The sequence below is a fragment of the Oreochromis aureus genome, linkage group 13 (genome assembly GCF_013358895.1).
Source record: "Oreochromis aureus strain Israel breed Guangdong linkage group 13, ZZ_aureus, whole genome shotgun sequence".
Classification (NCBI taxonomy): domain Eukaryota; kingdom Metazoa; phylum Chordata; class Actinopteri; order Cichliformes; family Cichlidae; genus Oreochromis; species Oreochromis aureus.
Genome location: NC_052954.1, coordinates 1,340,561 through 1,360,827, shown reverse-complemented (window position 1 = coordinate 1,360,827; position 20,267 = coordinate 1,340,561). Strand labels below are relative to the sequence as shown.

Genomic DNA, 20,267 nt, shown 5'->3' with positions numbered 1-20,267 from the left:
CTGCGCGGACCAACTGTGTGGGGTGATGGAGCACCTCTTCAACCTAAGCCTGAGGCTGGGACGAGTCCCACAGCTCTGGAAAACCTCCTGTGTTGTACCAGTGCCAAAGACTTCACGCCCCAAGGACCTCAACAGCTACAGGCCGGTGGCTCTGACATCCCACCTGATGAAGACCCTGGAGCGGTTGGTCCTGGCTCAGCTTCGGCACCTGGTGAGCTCATCACTGGACCCACTTCAGTTTGCCTACCAGCCTGGCATTGGAGTGGATGATGCCGTCATTCACCTCCTACATCGTTCCCTCGCTCACCTGGAGACCGCTGGGAGCACTGTGAGAATCATGTTCTTTGATTTCTCCAGTGCCTTCAACACTATTCTTCCCACAGTCCTGAAGGACAAGCTGGAGAACTCTGGAGTGGACCATCACCTCACTACCTGGATTCTGGACTACCTCACCGACCGACCACAGTATGTTAGGACTCAGGGCTGTGTGTCGGACAGGGTCGTCTGCAGTACGGGGCCCCACAGGGAACGGTTCTGGCTCTGTTCCTCTTCACCATCTACACTGCAGACTTCTCCCACAACTCCACCCAGTGCTTCCTGCAGAAGTTCTCTAATGACTCTGCAATAGTCGGCCTCATCACTGATGGGGACGACAAGGAGTACAGAGGACTGACTCAAGACTTTGTGGACTGGTGCCAGCTGAACTACCTCCAGATCAATGCCAGTGAAACCAAGGAGCTGGTGGTAGACTTCCGCAGGCACAAACATCCTCCACTGCAACCACTGAACATCCAAGGTATGGACATCAAGGCTGTGAACAGCTACAGGTACCTTGGTGTTCATCTGAACAGCAAACTGGACTGGACTCATAACTCAGACGCCCTCTACAGGAAAGGGCAGAGCAGGCTGTACCTGCTGCGGAGACTCAGGTCGTTTGGAGTGGAGGGCCCACTCCTGAAGACGTTCTATGACTCTGTGGTGGCCTCTGCCATCTTTTATGGTGTGGTCTGCTGGGGCGGCAACATCTCCGCCGGGGACAGGAAGAGACTGAACAGGCTGATCCGCAGGGCCAGCTCTGTTCTAGGATGCCCTCTGGACCCAGTGGAGGTGGTGAGTGACAGGAGAATGGTGGCTAAGCTGTCATCCCTGTTGGACAACATCTCCCACCCCATGCATGAGACTGTGACAGCACTGAGCAGCTCCTTCAGTGGCTGGCTGCGGCACCCACGGTGTGGGACGGAGAGATTTCGCAGGTCTTTCCTCCCCACTGCTGTCAGACTCCACAACAAAGACTTTAACTGATCAAACACACACATCCACACATGTGCAATAATACTAATGTGCAATAATCTTTTCTGGCATCGTTGTATTTTTACTCAGTTGTATATAGCATTTGTACTCTATTTTTATCTTATTGTATATTTTATTCTATTTTATTCTACTGTATGTAGTATTTTATTTTATTCTATTCTGTACAGTTGTGTACTGTATTTATTCTTATTTTATTTTATTCTAATTTTTGCTTCATAACTTTTGCACTGTCCACTTCCTGCTGTGACAAATTTCCCACGTGTGGGACTAATAAAGGTTATCTTATCTTATCTTATCTTATCTTATCTTATCTTTTTGCACGTTATATCAGTTTGATCCCAGAAATAGCTGTCTATGTAAGTAATTCAATTCAATTCAATTCAGTTCAATTTTATTTATATAGCGCCAAATCACAACAAAAGTCGCCTCAAGGCGCTTTATATTGTACAGTAGATAGCACAATAATAAATACAGAGAAAAACCCAACAATCATATGACCCCCTATGAGCAAGCACTTTGGCGACAGTGGGAAGGAAAAACTCCCTTTAACAGGAAGAAACCTCCGGCAGAACCAGGCTCAGGGAGGGCGGGGCCATCTGCTGCGACCGGTTGGGGTGAAAGAAGGAAAACAGGATGAAAGACATGCTGTGGAAGAGAGACAGAGATTAATAACAGATATGATTCGATGCAGAGAGGTCTATTAGCACATAGTGAGTGAGAAAGGTGACTGGAAGGGAAAAACTCAATGCATCATGGGAATCCCCGGCAGCCTCACGTCTATTGCAGCATAACTAAGGGAGGATTCAGGGTCACCTGGTCCAGCCCTAACTATATGCTTTAGCAAAAGGAAAGTTTTAAGCCTAATCTTGAAAGTAGAGATAGTGTCTGTCTCCGAATCCAAACTGGAAGTTGGTTCCACAGAAGAGGGGCCTGAAAACTGAAGGCTCTGCCTCCCATTCTACTTTTAAATACTCTAGGAACAACAAGTAGGCCTGCAGTGCAAGAGCGAAGTGCTCTAATAGGGTGATATGGTACTACAAGGTCATTAAGATAAGATGGGGCCTGATTATTTAAGACCTTGTATGTGAGGAGCAGGATTTTGAATTCTGGATTTAACAGGAAGCCAATGAAGGAAGCCAAAACAGGAGAAATCTGCTCTCTCTTTCTAGTCCCTGTCAGGACTCTTGCTGCAGCATTTTGGATTAGCTGAAGGCTTTTCAGCGAGTTTTAGGACATCCTGATAATAAAGAATTACAGTAGTCCAGCCTGGAAGTAATAAATGCATGAACTAGTTTTTCAGCATCACTCTGAGACAGGATATTTCTAATTTTAGAGATGTTGCGCAAATGGAAGAAAGCAGTCTTACATATTTGTTTAATATGTGCGTTGAAGGACATGTCCTGGTCAAAATGACTCAAGGTTCCTCACAGCATTACTGGAGGCCAAGGTAATGCCATCCAGAGTAAGAATCTGCTTAGATACCATATTTCTAAGATTTTCAGGGCCGAGTACAATAACCTCAGTTTGATCTGAATTAAGAAGCAGAAAGTTAGCGGCCATCCAGGTCTTTATGTCTTTAAGACATTCCTGCAGTTTAACTAATTGGTGTGTGTTACCTGGCTTCATGGATAGATAGAGCTGCGTGTCATCTGCATAGCAGTGAAAATTTATGCTATGTCTTCTAATGATGCTGCCTAAGGGAAGCATGTATAATGTAAATAGAATTGGTCCTAGCACTGAACCCTGTGGAACACCATAATTGACCTTAGTGGGTGAAGAGGACTCTCCATTTACATGTACAAATTGGAGTCTATTAGATAGATATGATACAAACCACTGCAGTGCAGTACCTGTAATACCTACAGCATGTTCTAATCGCTCTAATAGGATATTATGGTCGACAGTATCAAACGCAGCACTGAGGTCTAGCAGGACAAGCACAGAGATGAGTCCACTGTCAGAGGCCATAAGAAGATCATTTGTAACCTTCACTAAAGCTGTTTCTGTGCTGTGATGAGCTCTGAAACCTGACTGAAACGCTTCAAATAAGCCATTCCTCTGCAGATGATCTGTTAGCTGTTTGACAACTACTCTTTCAAGGATGTTTGATATGAAAGGAAGGTTGGAGATTGGCCTATAATTAGCTAAGACAGCTGGGTCTAGAGATGCTTTTAAGTAAAGGTTTAACTACAGCCAGCTTGAAGGCCTGTGGTACATAGCCGATTATTAGAGATAGGTTGATCATATTTAAGATCGAAGAATTAATTAATGGCAGGACTTCTTTGAGCAGTTTTGTAGGAATGGGGTCTAAAAGACACGTTGATGGTTTGGAGGAATTAATTATTGAAGTTAACTCAGAAAGATCAATTGGAGAAAAAGAGTCTAACTTAACATTGATGGTACTAAAAGTAGCTGTAGATAATGTTACATCTGTGGGATGATTATTGGTCATTTTTTCTCTAATGATAAAAATTTTATTTGTAAAGAAGTTCATGAAGTCATTACTAGTTAACGTTAAAGGGATGGTTGGCTCAGTAGAGCTCTGACTGTTTGTCAGCCTGGCTACAGTGCTGAAGAGAAACCTGGGGTTGTTCTTATTTTCTTCAATCAGTGACGAATAGTAAGATGTTCTGGCTTTATGGAGGGCTTTCTTATAAAGCAGCAAACTATTTCTCCAGGCTAAATGATGATCCTCTAAATTTGTGACACGCCATTTCCTCTCCAGCTTACGAGTTATCTGCTTTAGGCTACGTGTTTGAGAATTATACCACGGAGTCAGGGACTTTGGATTTGAGGCCTTAGTTTTCACAGGAGCTACAGTATCCAGAGTCGTACGTAGTGAGGAGGTAAAATTATTAACAAGATAATCGACCTCTGTTGGAGTAGCGTTCAGATAGCTGCTCTGCTCTATGTTGGTACAGGGCATTGAAGATGATAACAGTGGGTGGATTATATTCTTAAACTTAGTTACAGCACTTTCAGAAAGACATCTACTTTGATAAAGTCTACTCTCCACTGCTGTGTAATCAATCTGGGCGCTTCAGCTTTAAGCAGCTGCACGCGCTCCCGCGGACGGCAATCACTTTCTGGCAGATGATCACTTTTTGGCACAACAGCGGATTCTCCCAGAGCTCTTTCCCAGTTGAAAAATTTCTTCCTTCCCACCAACACCAAGTGCTGATTGACAGGCGCTGTCATATTGTTGGGATTGTCTCTCTGATCTTGTTCTCTCTTTACCCCTTTAACTTGATCGAATGGGCAGCAGTGCCTCCCTGTGTTGCACAGTTCCAGTAAGGTTACTGATAGAGGGGTTCTGGTTCCACTTGTTCTACTCAATATTTGAAATAACTAGTATTAATGGGATATTTCTGAGATTTGAAATCACATAAGCTTAATATGATAGAATTTTTAAAAACATCTTCCTCATGTAATTGGTGTTAGAAGGCTGTTGATTCAATACTATTTGTGTCTTTACAGACCAAGTTGGCATGCCAAGGAATAAATAACCAGACCCACATCTGTGAATGGGGTAGCTGCTGCAGAGAGACTCAGTGCTGCTGCAGCTACTATGAACCATGGTGTGAGTTACTCATCTCTCCGTTTTCCAGTCTGAAGCTGTTTTTATATTTATCACATCCTTAGTTTAAAGAGCTACTCCTGTTGAGTTCAAGATGTTTTGGTTTTTTAAGAGAGACTTGTGTACTATGTACACTGTATACATGCTATTGATAAGAAATTCTCACCACATGTTGGTAACAACCTATGCAATCCACACATGCAAAGAAATCAAACTTTTGCATTTATTTTGCATTTTCATGTTGGAACACTGTCACACAGAAGAATAAATTAGTTGTGACAGGCTGAAATGCATGCAGGTACATTTCAGGCAGGACTTTGATGCTCAACTATTTGTCTTGTGAGAACAAGTTGAGAAAACACACCCACCAATCACAGAGAGGAAATTCAAATCACAAAAACATATGCCCAATGCTCATGTCAGTGTTTTAACAGTGTAGCTGTGATGGTGTGGGATTATTAAGCAGTAAAATGTTTAGATTGTCTTTCTTCATGTCCAGAAACAGCAGGGGTGGGGAACTGCAGCCCTTCAGGGCCGGTGTCCTGCAGGTTTTAGATATCACCCTGGGTCGGCACACCTGAATCACATGATGAGTTCATACCCAGGCTTCTGGAGAACTTCAGGACATGTTGAGGAGGTCATTTAGCCATTAAAAGAAAAGTGTATATTTAATGTAATTTCATTAAAAATGAACATTACCACAATCTATCATGAATGTAGCCAACACAATTTACCCAACAGTCGCTTACTCGCTTTTTTGTTATGGTGGAAATGATAATGCCTCAGTTACCGCTTTTCACTCGGCTTATTTAACTGAAAATAATGCAAATATTGCATAAAATAAACAAAATATTCTATCAGCTAATTTATATTTTAATAATAACTACAATTGGTTGTTGGTTAAATTAAATAGCAGAACAGATACTATAATCGTCAAAGCCTCTCAGATTTTTCATATTTCACGTTAAAAGAACTTTTTGCTTCATTTTAAACTTAAAAAATTCAAATTGGCCGGGGTCTTTCTGTGTGGAGTTTGCATGCTCTCCCCGTGTTTGCATGGGTTCCCTCAGGGTAATCCGACTTCCTCCCACCATCCAAAGACAGTTTGTGGGGATAGGTTAATTGATTAATCAATCTGCCCATAGGTGTGAATCCGGGAGTGAATGTGAGTGCGAATGGTTGTCTGTCTCTGTGTGTTAGCCCTGTGACAGACTGGCGACCTCTCCAGGGCGTACCCCGCCTCTCGCCCTATGACAGCTGGGATAGGCTCCAGCGCCCCCCGCGACCCTGAAAAGAATAGGCAGAAGCGAATGGATGGATGGATGGATGGATGGATAATTCAAATTGGTTAAAAATAGTTTTATTCTGATCTCATTTCATTTGAACTCACAAGTCCAAACTTCATAAATCTTACTATTAGTGTTCTACATTTCATTATAAATCTGCAGTGTGATTCTTAAGTTTAACTATTTTGTTTACTTTTTAAATTTGACTCGTTGAATCCTGTTTCTGGGTTTCAGTACATAGAGCAGTCAAGAAGCTTCCTGTCATCTGATTTTATGTACTAATGGTTTATCTGTAGGTAAGCTAATTTCAAACTGATATTACTTTTTGCCTGGAATAATAAAAGAGAACACTGTTTAACACCGTCGTTTGACACACGTAATTTCTGCATACAATACTTTTCAGCATACGTCGATTTACACACTCGGCTTGCAGCCGAACACACACCAGCAACAGCAACAGGACCTAGTTCATCTGTGTCAGTTGAACTGTGTCTGTCAGTAGTGGCAGTGTTCATGCACCAGTTATTGTTTGTGTCAACACGCAGTTCTTAGGGGAGTCCTTGCATCTGTTGTTGTGGTGTGTAACATGGCCTGCTAGTTTCATAGCTGTGTCTCGGTCATGGCTCCATGATGGGTGTGATGCTGTCACACCCATCCTCCACTTTGGTCATAGTATAGGCCAGTGCTTAGTTTCCTCAGACATAATGCTTGTCATTCAGCCCAAAGTTTCAATCCTTGTTTCATCAGACCATGTGCTGAGAGTCCTTCAGGTGCCTTTTTGCAAACTGGGCTGTAATGTGCCTTTTACTGAGGAGTGACCAGGCCTGACTGGTGTTGCAGAAATAGTTGTCTTTGTGGAAGGTTGTCCTCTTGCCACAGAGTAATGCTCTGTCAGAATTAGGACCTGGTTCACTTTACCCTTCCACCCTGATCCAGACCTACAGGCTCTTCTACTTCAGTCACTTAAGCTGCTTGTGCGGCCACTGAGGTTTGGCCATGAACAATCCTTTTGATTCCAAACGTCTTCCAATTACAGATGAAGAAGGCCATTGCGTCATACTGTAGAACTTCTTCTATATCGTTACCCAGATCTGTGCTTTGATAAGATCATATCTGAGACCTACAGACAATTCTTTAAACTTCATGTCTTATTTTGTGCTCTGACATCCACTGCATGCACATGCAACCTCTGGCTGAGAGGATGGCACAACACAGAAGAGCTACCTCGTCAGGCCAGGACTCTGCAGTCTATTTACACCTACAGGCCAGTGGACACTCTTTCAATGATGAGGATGTACACATCCTGGACAGGGAGGAACGCTGGTTTGAAACATTTGAATTATAAAACAAATTATTTTCCATATAATAAACGGGGATAGGTCATCGGTCTTGGACAGTCTCGTATTTTTGCCAGGTATATTATTGAGCCGTGCGACCACCCGGAGTGATTTGTGTGTGTGTGTGTGTGTGTGTGTGTGTGTGTGTGTGTGTGTGTGTGTGTGTGTGTGTGTGTGTGTGTGTGTGTGTGTGTGTGTGTGTGTGTGTGTGTGCGTTTGGGAGAAACAGATAAAAAAGAATAATGTAAAGAATGGTGAAGTAGTTCAAATGTTTAAGCAGGCTTTCAGAGGCTTAATATCCTGAAAATAATTTTGTTTGATCATTTTGAAAAGGGTTCAAGTCGGTTCAGGGATTTATGAAAAAATGGGTACATTGTCGAATGAGGATTATATGGCAGATTTTGTGCGTGTACATTTTTGTCCACGGAGGTGTCGAGGCGGGCACACGGGCCAAGTATTCAGAAGCTCCAGGAGAGGGCGGTGAAGTCATTCGGTGCAAAGGGAAGCCGCAATAACAACAGACAAGACCAGGAAGCAGCTGCAAAGAATTGCGCATGCTCCATACAGTGTGCCAACTTAAAACTGTAGAAACGACGGTGAGTTGTTTGTCATTCTTATGCATAGATCGTAAAACTGCGTTTCACCTTAACAGCGTGCTGGTCCGGTAAAGTTGTTCCAAACTTGTGATTTTGTCCGAGGGCAGCTGGAGCTTTCAGTGCGTGGTCGCTCGGAGTGTGATTACACAGCATACTGTAAGCTGTCAGCAGCAGCATCTGAACTTACTCTTGTCTATAAGATAAACCTTAACTTTACCGGAACTTGCCTTCTGCTCTTGTTTAAAATACGCATGTGCTGCTAACAGTCCAAACCACATGACCTTAATAAACAATGGAAACCCCTAAAACCGAGCCGAGCCGAGTGGGTAGTAGTGGGAAAGGGCTATGCGAGGTTTGAGTGGACGAAGAGGGTGTGGGTCACCTAATCACGTTTATCAAAAAGTGAGATTTGAGGCGTTACGACGTTAAAGGATGTGAGGAGAGGGACCGTGGGTGTAACAGGGATTCACTGAAGCTTCCTCGTTAATGCTCTCAGTACGACACAGACAGACCCAGCTGGTCTCTCTGTAAGTGATTCTGTCTCGTTTCTTACAGAAACATTACTAACAGTTAAAGATGACGACCTCATGGAGCGACCGTCTGCAGAACTTCGCTGCTCTTCCAGCCAACATGGACGGTGTAGCCATGAAGAAGTATCGCCGTGAAGCTCACCACAGGTAGATGGTAGTCCCGGTGCAGGCACAAGTCTGTCAGCTGATGGTCATAAAATGTGCAGTTACACAGTGCTGTGTAAAAGTCTTGAGCCGCCTCTCCTTTATCATAATTTTCTGGGAGAATGTGTGCAGTGATTTATGGAAACAGGTGGAAAAATGAAAACAGTATATGTAAAAACAGAGTTTGTGTTGTAACAAGCTTGGAAGTCCACATTTGGTGTGAACACCTGCATGCTTCATTCACCTTCAGTTTTCCGGGCTTCATTCCCGAGCTCTACTCCTGATCCTGGCTGTCTCTGTTCTGTCAGCATCACTCCGTTACAGGGTAGTGTGTGTTTCTATGCAGGTATGCTTTTACCTCATTCTCCAGTGTTTTGGGACTGTACTGAATTTGTGTGAATTTTAAGGTTTTTTTGTGAGTACTCTAAAGTTGCACACATTTGTTTGTGCTTGTGGAGCATATGTTACACAACTGTAACCAGTCTTCCAACCAGTGATGCTGGGGATGCTGAACACTTGGGAATTATGAATGCAGAAAATCCACCATCTGCAAAGAGTCAGACAGTTTTTAGCCGCCAACCTTCTGATTAGTTGATGATCTGCTGCCCCTCCTGAACTACAGCCACCCAACCCCAGGCCAGTTCTTGTATATATATGTATATAATCCACAGTCTAAACACAGTATTCACAAAATGTGCTGACATCCACACATAAATTCAATACAGTTTGACTACACGTAAAACTATTTTGCAAAGACCAGTTCTGAGTTCCATGAGTGTACATCTGTCACCATCTTACAATGCTGTGATTGCAGCCATTCCTCAGCTCTCTGTGAATGGGACTCATGGCCATTGATCAGTGGTTGTTGATCAATGGCCATGACAATTTGCATATTAGTGATCAAGAAACTGACCTCCCAGTCCATTGTTCATTCAGTGGTGCTGGTTTCAGTCATTATGCAGATGTACTGTTTATAAAGTTGGAAACCTGCAGTCAGCTGAGACTGAGGAAGTCACCTGGATGATGATGAAACGTTTCTCCCACTGAAAACATCCAGACAAACAACCTTTGGGGGTTTCCTGGATGATTGAGATTTTGAGGTGACTTTAGCCATTTTTCTCCATTTTTCTCTGTACCCAAATATTCAAGTTCATACTTGCATGTTTGCTCAGAAGACTGTGGACTGGGAGGGTGCAGTGCCATCATTTTAAAATTGCGACAGCAGTGTGCTTAATGACATCACATCAGGTCACATGGGTTTTAGGCCTGCCACTTCTTCTTTTGTCCAGTTTCCTCAAATATTTTGAAGATGGACACCATGCCAAGTTATGCTAAGTTTTTGTTGACTGGCTGAAACATTCCTGTGAGAATGCTGGATGGAGTGAAATGAGTGAAAAAGTGTTGTTCAAAATCACATTTAAGAAATTATCAAGTCGGGCTTCTTGGAAATAAAACATAACGAAACTAGCACTGGCTCAAGACTATTGCACAGTACAGTATTTAAGATTCGATATGTGATAAAAAAAAATCCACATACATTTAAGCAGTTTGAAGAAACATGACAGCTGGTCTATATTTGTAACAGTGCTTGTAGTTTTGGAAAAACAGACGTGTGTTCGTGGATAAATGACTGATTTTAATGTTATTTATTTATTTATGGTTGACCATCTCACACAAGTCTGGGTTTCATTTTTAAAAATAAACCTACAGTTTAATTTTCCCTATGAAAAATGTTAATACGGTGGAAGCTGAAATCAACTTCTGAAATGTATGAAATAAAAAAGGTTTTTTTCATTTCTTAATTTTCAAACACCAGACATGAAAAAACCTGTCTCCACCCAAACCAAAGCTCCCATGTTTAAAGTGTAATTTAACATTAGGCTGAAAAGCAGCGCGCCACTGTCTCTGCTTCAGGGTTCAGGGTTGTTTCACGCTCAGAGAACCAGAAAGAAATGGGGTCTAAAATATATTTATCTAAAACTGGGATTGTGTTGGTTTGGAACAAAACTGGAACCAACCCAGATCGATCATATACTTAACTTCAAGTAGCTGAAGTTAAAGCAAGTTGGTAGAAAATACACAAAACCAATTTATGTAAATAGTTTTCCTCTTGTCATAAAGAGGAAAACTCTGTCAGTGCGCCCCAGGGTGGCTGTGGCTACAACGTAGCTTGCCATCACCAGTGTGTGAATGTGTGTGTGAATGGGTGGATGACTGGATATGTAAAGCGCTTTGGGGTCCTTAGGGACTGTTAAAGCGCTATATAAATACAGGCCATTTACCATTTACCATAAATAAAACGGCAAAATTTTAATTTCAGCATGAAGTGAATTTTACGAGTACACAGTGTTTTGGATGGGAGTCCATTAGAGTTTAGTGATTCTGATTCCCTGATCGATATCACGCACTGAGCCAAAGCCTCGTTGCTTCTCTCATTGGGTTCTTATTGGCTCTGCTTTGAGAGCCACCACCATTTCTGCAGCATATCAAAGACTTGAAATGAGTTGCATGCTGTGTGGTCAAACGTTTGTGCACGTTGGAGGTCTTTCCTATCTTTGTTGTGCCCGGTGTTGGGTTTGTGTATTACACATATTACACAGAACACTTTTCTAAAAAGTAATGCAGCACGTTGCTTAATTACTCCCAGGAGAAATGAATTCATTACTGTTTGTTACTTTAGTTTCTTGCATCTCCCTAAAATGACATGAAACACATTGTAACATAATTAGCATTGAACAGTACAAACCTAAGCATGAACACAAAGCCAACAACAGTTTAAAGTGATCGTCACAGTGATTCTACATAAGAAACACGAACAGGTAGAAACGAAGGTTGCAGCCTGACTGCTCATCCATTTGTTTCATGTTTGAATTCAGGTCTGGTCGCTGGGCTTCACCATTCGCTCTGGGTTCTTGGCTAATTTAGCGTTCGAGTGCTGTTTGTGCACTTCATCGCTCTCTGGTCCTTTTGTGTAATGGTCACATCCACACTGTAGACTGTGTCACTGTTTTCTTCCTCTGGCACAAGAACTGAAATCAGCCGATTGTAACACAAGTGCACGTGGAACCGATATGAGGAATCAGTGGCAGCAGACTAATAGGTCTTCAGCTCCTATCCCTACTCTGTAGCTCTAATGTGTGAAAAAGTGGGAAGTGTCTTACTGGAAATGTTAGTAGGGCAAACAAATAGTAACATACATGTAGGGCTGCCACAAACGATTATTTTGATAGTCGACTAGTCACCGATTATTTTTGCGATTAGTCGACTAATCGGATCATGCATCCATTGGACGTAAAACGTACAGCTTATTGCACCAGCAGCATCTGCTCTTATATAACATTAGCTTACAGTTTTAAGTGTTTAGGGTATGTGCTAACTAAAAATAAAGACAAGATGATAGTTTATTAAATTTAATGAGATTTACAGATTGTTTCGGTAAAGTTTAATAAACTCCTTGCTATCTAAAATATAACGGGACACCGGAGTATATTCTCGAACATCTCACACTTCTGATAATCAGTTGTCTGCTTGACGTTTATTCAGTCGTGTATAAACTATAACTTTAATCTCAGCCAAACCGATTTACTCAGGAACAAATAAAATACTCAAAAAAAAGGCCAAACAATAACATTTTTAAGTTATCTAACTGACTTATATATGTTTAACCTGAGTAGCGAAAGACAGTGGTGGGTTTGAAAACGATTTGCCGGGAGTCCGGTGTTCTCACGGGCTCTAGTGAGCCTTGCCCCGGCTAGCTATCGAGCTAGTGGGTAACAGACGTCTCCGAAAACGTCGGAGCGCTTTTGAAAATATGCAGTGTCTTGATAAACTGAGCAAATATTTGAGGTTTACACAGCTACATTCTCGCCTGAAAATATGTTAAACGTTTATTTTGTGACCCAGAAAGATTAATAAGAGTAATATTAAAACTAACTAGCTGCCGCCATTGTTGAAAACTGAGCAGGGCGCTATGAATTCTGGGACACTGCTGCTTCTTCTTCTTCGAGTGTAACGGCAGCTGGCATCCTTGTACATGCAGTGCTGCCATCTTCTGTTTCAGTCCGTTATTACACTCTTAAATCCTACTACTTATTCCTGCGTCTTTTGTGATCTTACAAAGCTTCAAACGATGCGTCGACTATTAAATCAGTCGTCGACGATTTTGATAGTCGACGTAATCGTGACTAGTCGACTAATCGTGGCAGCCCTACATACATGTAATTCAATCAAGAAACAGATTTCATGCCTTATGATTTTTGTAATGCCTCTCCAACAAATGTACACAAATTAAAAGGCCACTCGCCCCTACTCATTCCTTCAGAGTTAAACACAGAGAGCACAGAGCAGGAGCTGCACAGCTGTGCCAGGGTGGAAGACATGGAGGAATCCTCTGAAGACAGCAGCCAGCCTGGCTCTTATAATAAAGGTTCTGTCTGACTTCAGGTTGTGCATTGCCCTACCAATCACATATGGGCACCTGCATCGTTACTTACTCTCAGTCATACCATTCAGACATTTTCATGAAGGAAAGAAAAACACACCAGTGCTGTAACAGAGGGCCTCATGTAACGAGCAGCTTTAATGTGTCTGTGCTGTCAGCTGTAGTCAGCTGTGTGCTAATACCGGAAGGATCTAGTCTTTGCAAAAGAGAAAAAAAGAGAAACAGAAGTGGACGTCTTACAGATATGTAAGGCTGTAGCAGTTCTCTTGTAGTTGTTGACTGATTCTTTAAATAGCCACCAGAATCAAAGTGACATAGTATTATTGTAGGATCTACCTTACAATATAAAGCACCTTAAGACGACTGCTGTTATTTTGCGCTGTATAAATAACATTGAATTGAATAGTTATGGTTAATTATTCAAAGAAATAATGATTGAGCATAATAAATATGATTTTTAAAGGCCTTTAAAAATCATATTTATAGCTTATGCATATGGACTATTAACCTTACTATAAATTCACAGTTTAATTACTGTCACCTCAGATATTGATTAAAAATATCCATATAGGTCTGATCAGTTTGTCATTATGAATCCTGAGTCTCTGTCTCCTAGCACAGCTGTTGTAGCATCAGGGGTTTTGGTTGAGTTGGTGTCGGTTTTATTGTGGCGCTCTCAGCCACCTTGAGCCACCTTTCTTAGGCAGGAACTCCGATGGGCAACGTACAAGTTCAAAGGAAAGTCCCTAATCAGCTTTTGTTTTCCACTGTGGGGCGTCTTTATCATTTAGTCACAGCTTAACCTGTGATATCACTCTGGCATGACAGAATGATAAGAACAACCAAAATGAAATAAAAGACTGTTTCTTCTCATTCATTATAACCAAACAATACATTGACTCATCTCAAATGTGTCATGTATAAAACCACAGATCCTGGCTTCGTTATATTGCTATTCAAATGTATTCAGAACTGTATTAAAATGTCAGATGTGTCTGTTTCTTGTGTGTTCATAATTTTAAACTAATAGTAGGTAATGAAGGTAGATCTAATTGGTTTAGTTAAGAGATAACAGGAGTTATAACGAAAGCCTGTCTGCTGTCAGAGAGAGCGTGCAGGTGCAGGAGTGGTAATACTAGCAGTTCTGTGGTAATACTGCGTGTATTTTCTATTACAAAGCTTTCCAAAGGATCTGGCTCAAAACCATCCTGCAATGAGGTATGCCATCCTATTGTTACTTAAACTGTGAATGGTGACAACGTTACTTTTTAGTTTTGATGTCTGTGATGTGGCTTGACCTTCCATGAAACACTCCGCTCATGGAGCTCCATAATATTAATGATTGGGATTTCTCACTGTGAAGAGAGCAGCTCTCATTCTGGGTTCTTGGATTTGCATTTCTCTTCTTTCTCCATCTTCCCTTTTATCCTTTTATTCCATTATTATACATCAGATGAACTGAAATCCAGAATTACAGGTTATTGTCATTTCGCAGTGTGTCAAATGCTTTTAGCTGATGAAACGTCTTGACTGCAGGGAGGCCAGTTCTGTACTTTCTGCTGCAAAGCCCCGCTGGTATAGCTGTAGTATGCAATTTAGCATTGCCTAAATATGCAACGCCTGAAAAAGATGTCTACTTCTATAGTGCCCTTCTACTTGATTCGATCACTTAAAGCACTTTCTACACAAGTAGAATCCAATCACGCATTCGTACAGTTCTTTATCTGTGCTTTTTTTAAAGATTTTGGCTTTATTGGACAGATACAGTGAAGACTGACAGGAAAGCAGAGGGAAAGCGAGAGGAAGACATGAGGCAAAGGGCCGCAGGTCGGACTCGAAGCCGGCCGCTCTCAGCCATGCGGCATATGGTCGCGTGCTCATCCAACTGAGCTAAGCTGGTGCCCTGCTTAAGCACTTTTATCTAAAAATTTTATTTCAGTAGATTTGCATGTTATTGCATTCAGTTTTCTCTTTATGTTTTCAATGTCCCAAAATTTTTGACGTTGGGTTTGAATCTCCATCCTTGAATCTGTACGTCTTTGATTATTTCCGTATACACATTTATTTGGATTTGGATGCTGCTTCATGGAAAATGTTGTCAAGTCTTTCAGATTTTTCACGTTTCTGCTTGGATAATACCTGAAACATCCAATTTTCACGTTCCGCAAGTAGAACAATCCAAGATTTCATTTGGGATTGTTGGAAATGGTTGATGGCAGTGTGCATGAGTTTTGTTCTCTGTTGTGGATTTTGTGTTCATCTCTGCAGCAGTGAGCTCCCACCGGGTTATCTATTAAACTGCACTTTGTGCAGATTGTGGCTGGTTAGGTGAAGCCAGCCTGTGTGATGTGAGTGGCTTCCATGTGTTCAAGTCATATTTTGACTTTATGCAACATGTTGGTGTTAGAACATTCTGGTAACTGGTACCAACAAACTGCAAATGGCAAAAATCAACTGGAAACACTGGATCTGGTACATCTGGATTTCTGTGAAACCAGTACTTTGATGATGAGGGCTGGCTGTAGCTCAGGTCACATTATCAGTTCAATGAGGACGATATAAGTTCACACATTTGTCTGCTGTTTGGGTATTTGGTGGCTAATCTGAGCTTTACATCACCTCCACTTCCCACGCTGTAAAGCTCATCGCTGACATCACTGGTCTATTCCAATCGTCTTCCTGCTCGCCTTCTTCAGGCCAATCAGCCTCCACTCACATGCTCGCTGCTTAACTGTCATTCTCCCTTGCAGACGCCTTCATGCAACCATCTCCATCACATTTCCACCTCTCCCATGTTACTCAGGCTCATTCAAGCCTCCATCTTTATCTCCACCACCAGTGTGTAGATTCTGGGGGTCTTGCCCTAATGCTTATAACGGCTGTGATTCCATTCTGCTGTGATGGGCCATGAGAGTCTAATGGTTACATAGCTTCATTTTTACATTGCGGGCCACACACGGAAACTCCCATTTCTGTCAGTGTAAAGAAGTGATATATTTGACAGTTTGTCTACATGATAGAGAAAAAGCTGCTGTGACAAAGAAAACAGTCAGCATTGCTCTTTGGACTTAAACTGTAAGAAACAGTTCTGATAAATGGACTGGTTCTTATATAACGCTTTTCTACGCGGAGCACTCACACAACCTGCCTCATTTACCCACGCACTTTATTCTGTGCTCTATGTAAGTGCTTTCTGGCTAACATTCATTCTCCAATGGATGCATCGGAAAGCCGCTAACACGGGGTTATTATCTTGCCCAAGGATATTTGGCATGCAGACTGGAACAGATGGGAATTGAACCACCAACCTTCCAGTTAGTACTACCTGAGCTACAGCCACCACGTTAGTTCACTGCTCAGACTGTCCACGGTTTTTTTTCGTTCTTTTTAACTGATTTCGTAAAAAGAAGAGGGGCAGAAATTTCTACAGTTGAAAGTAAAAACAGAGACTTTTCTCTCATTTAATTGTTTGTTGCATAATGACTTTGTGTCATATGAATGGCAGTAAGGGACGTTTTCATTAGTAGAAAACTGAGCAGAGGATTAAATGAGTTAAGAGTTATAGATGGCTTCAAGTGCACACTCAGGCCTGTGAGACTCGTTTAGACACTCAGACACTGATCCATGGCTCTGTGCTGCATGCACACATTACTGCATCACTGCCATTCAACAACACTTTGACATAAGTGTGTGAGTTTTGGATAGAAAGTAGTTGGGCATAGAAGAAACGTGCTCGCATAATTGTGCGTGAATGGGTGAGTGAGGCTTGCAGTATAAAGTGCTTTAAATGCTCGAGTAGAGTATAAAAGCTTTATATAACAAATAGTCTGATGACAGTGTCCTGACCCCTGACCTTGTGGCCGAGGTCACTGAGATTTCAGCTCATTCCAGATTTGTGGTAGATACACGTATGATGTTAATTTGAAAGTCCTACATCACTTTGTGAATGCAGTAACCACATTACCTGCCCAGCAAGGTGACATCATTAGCCTTCTACAGCTGATGGTAATAATCACCATGAGTTTTATTTGAGGGACTGAAACACAGCCTGCATCATGCATTAAGACTTTGCACTGTTCTGTAGTTTCTGTCCTTGCAGACTGTGGTCTTAGATGTGTGTTGTGGGAAAAGTAAGCAGTGTCGTGTTTAATTTTTAGATTTCGTTACACTTTCATCTGTCGTGCACTCATTGACTGAACGATTCTCCTGTTTCAGAGTGTTTGTTAATCGAAGCCTGGCCATGGAAAAGATCAAGTGTTTTGGTTTTGATATGGATTACACTCTTGCAGGTGAGTGAGTCTTTTCTTTCTTGTAAATTCCACTTATTTATTTTACGTCATCCTTAACTCCATATATATGTGTGCAGTGGTGGTATCCCAAACTGTTTTTATTGGTAACCAGTAAGGTTGAGCGACTGGACGAATATATCAGCCATCAACGATAGGCTGAGCCTGTGGTGGGGAGGGAAACAAAGACAACCTGGCTTCTTTTTCCACTCTGTGTTTATCTGTCTGACACACTCGACCCAACAGCAAATACAAAATTAAACAAAAAGTTAAAAATCAAAATGTCTCTTCCAGTAATCATAAAAAAAGCTGTATTATAGCTATATTAATACTGAAACAAACAAGAAAAGAAGGTCAAATATTCCCTCCAAACAAAACTTAGAAATTCTTTGACAGAAAAACGAGCATGTTTGCCTTGTCAGGTTTTAGCCGTGTGGTTCACAATATTAGCAGCAGTAAGCTGGTGATAGCCGAGCATACTCAGCAGGATGGTGGACACGTACATGCTCATGCAAGTCAGTCATGTTTGAGTCCTTTGCTGGCACCGTACGTCTTTGGTTACATCCTCAGGTTTGCCTCTTTCATCCGGTTTAAAGCCTAAGAAATCCCAAATTGGTGACTTTGTATCCTTTTGGCAACTAGTTCCTCCATGTTTGGACTCTTCTGTCCGTGCATGATCACGTTGCTCCGCCCATCAGAAAGTCGCCTGCGTGAATATATTGCCTATCGTCAGAAAAATATTACAGAATGTTATTAGCTGTAAACGCACTGAGCTGAAGGAACTTTCTAGATAATGCCATTATCTGCTTCTGCCTTAATTACTTGATTATTTAAATATTTAGACAAAACCTATGATGGTAGGAACCTGAAATGTTGCTTTTTTTTGCATTTTCTGTATATCAGTCTTTGAAGTTAACTTTTAGAATTCACATTATAAAATAATAACAGAATATTATTGATTCTACTGTTTTGCTTGAAACAAGTGGTAATATCCACCCCCACCCAGTCACAGCAACCATTACATTTTATGTAGAGTTTAGATAAATGTGATTCCTAAAAGTTTTGCCAAAGCACAAATGTGTTTGATGTTTGAATTTATGGGCATCAAGCATGCGGTATGCTCGTGGAAGCCCTGCAGACATGACTGTGATGCAGAAGAAGACCTTGCTAGCTTGTTGTTTAAACAACAGAAGACACAGTTTGGTTTTGTTTGGACCACTGTAGCTAGATACCAAAGAAATGAATATGACTCTTTCCATGGTGGATACAATAACATCCTTCACTGGAAGGATTGTTGTGAACCTGAGCTTGTCTCCCTGTGTTTTTGTAGTGTATAAATCTCCTGAGTATGAGTCCCTGGGCTTCGACTTGACAGTGGAGCGCCTGGTATCCATTGGATATCCACAGGAGCTGCTCAACTTTGTCTACGATCCCTCCTTCCCCACCAGGTAGGTTCACAGAGCCCAGCTTTATTATTTCAGTTTAGTTTTCATTGCACCGAATGGTGAATGTGAGGTGTTTATGTTTTCACCTATTTCCGTGCTCCACAGAGGTCTGGTGTTTGACACAATGTATGGGAACCTGCTCAAAGTTGATGCCTATGGAAACATTCTGGTGTGTGTGCATGGGTTCAACTTTTTGAAGGGGTAAGGTCCATTACTCCCACTTTGCTTTAAAATGGGCATTTATCCAAACCTCTGTGTCTTTAAATTCAGCTTAGGTGATAAAAACCCTGTTGAAACTTGACTGTCCTGTCAAGTGCCACACAGAGGAAGTGTTGCGTGCCAGTGTTTCTTCAGAGCATAAAACCTTTCGCTAGTGTTTACCAGTACACTCACTGGTTAAGCCTGTTGGGGGGATTGTTGACATTGTCATTGTTCTTTCGATGATGGGATTGTGGATCAGGTCAATATTTCTCTACTTCAGCAACCAATGAATTTTTCTGTGCTGAAGGTCAAAACTCAAGTACAGGTGTTGTGGAAATCTTCCAAGTACAGGCGAGGCAGGCAGGAGTTTGATTAGTTTTACATGAATTCAAACTACTGATTATAGTATGATGGTGGTGCTAAACCACCTAGGAGCCATTCATTTCTGTAGCAGCTTAATTGTAGCTCAGAATCAGGTAGTGTGATTTGTCTGTGTGTCTGGCTTATGAGCAGCACATTTGGGTGAGCTACAGACCAAAGAATTGAGCACACTGGATTTAATCTGCCAGCAGTTTTCTACCTGTGACTGACTTCTTGAACACATCCCTGTATTCCTAACATCTTCCCATACTATGTGCCACACTCACATCATGTAAACAAGCACGCTGGTTTCAGCGTAGAGTCTGGACGGCTGCACAGGGACAAGATAACGTTGTGAAGTTTGTATGGTCGTATTTATATTTACTAGTTCTTCTTTACTATTTCTGCTCAGACCTGACATCAGAGAGATGTACCCGAACAAATTCATCCAGCGTGGAGACACAGACCGCTTCTATATCCTCAACACGCTCTTTAACCTCCCCGGTAAGTAACCAAAGCAACACAACTACTCTGTAAGTTTTCTAATCTTAAAATTCAAACCTGAGCCTGATGCAGTCTATACAAAAATTATATAATAAAATAAAACATGCAATGTCTGCAGAAAGACTACATGTGCTTCATCAGCCTGGGGAAGGCCTTTAACTGTGGGGTGACTAGCCAGCTGTTATATACCATTTGGTTCCCATACAGCTGTGGTGAGAGCTGGGTTTGCATTGGCAGCATTAACGGGGA

General features: G+C 41.8%; 1 protein-coding gene across 5 annotated transcripts in view; it reads left to right on the top strand.

The window, feature by feature from the left end:
- Window positions 1-7,971: 7,971 nt before the first annotated feature.
- nt5c2a (5'-nucleotidase, cytosolic IIa) overlaps window positions 7,972-20,267 on the top strand; it is a 33,424-nt gene continuing 21,128 nt past the window's right edge. Inside the window, exons 1-6 of one of the 5 annotated variants that reach the window (XM_031755018.2) lie at window positions 7,972-8,107; window positions 8,663-8,784; window positions 17,438-17,511; window positions 18,839-18,956; window positions 19,059-19,154; window positions 19,927-20,018. In XM_031755018.2, coding sequence (XP_031610878.1) covers window positions 8,684-8,784; window positions 17,438-17,511; window positions 18,839-18,956; window positions 19,059-19,154; window positions 19,927-20,018 — 481 coding nt within the window. In that variant the 5' untranslated portion in view covers window positions 7,972-8,107; window positions 8,663-8,683. The other 4 variants (XM_031755019.2, XM_039621907.1, XM_031755020.2 and 1 more) reach the window with 4 other exon arrangements.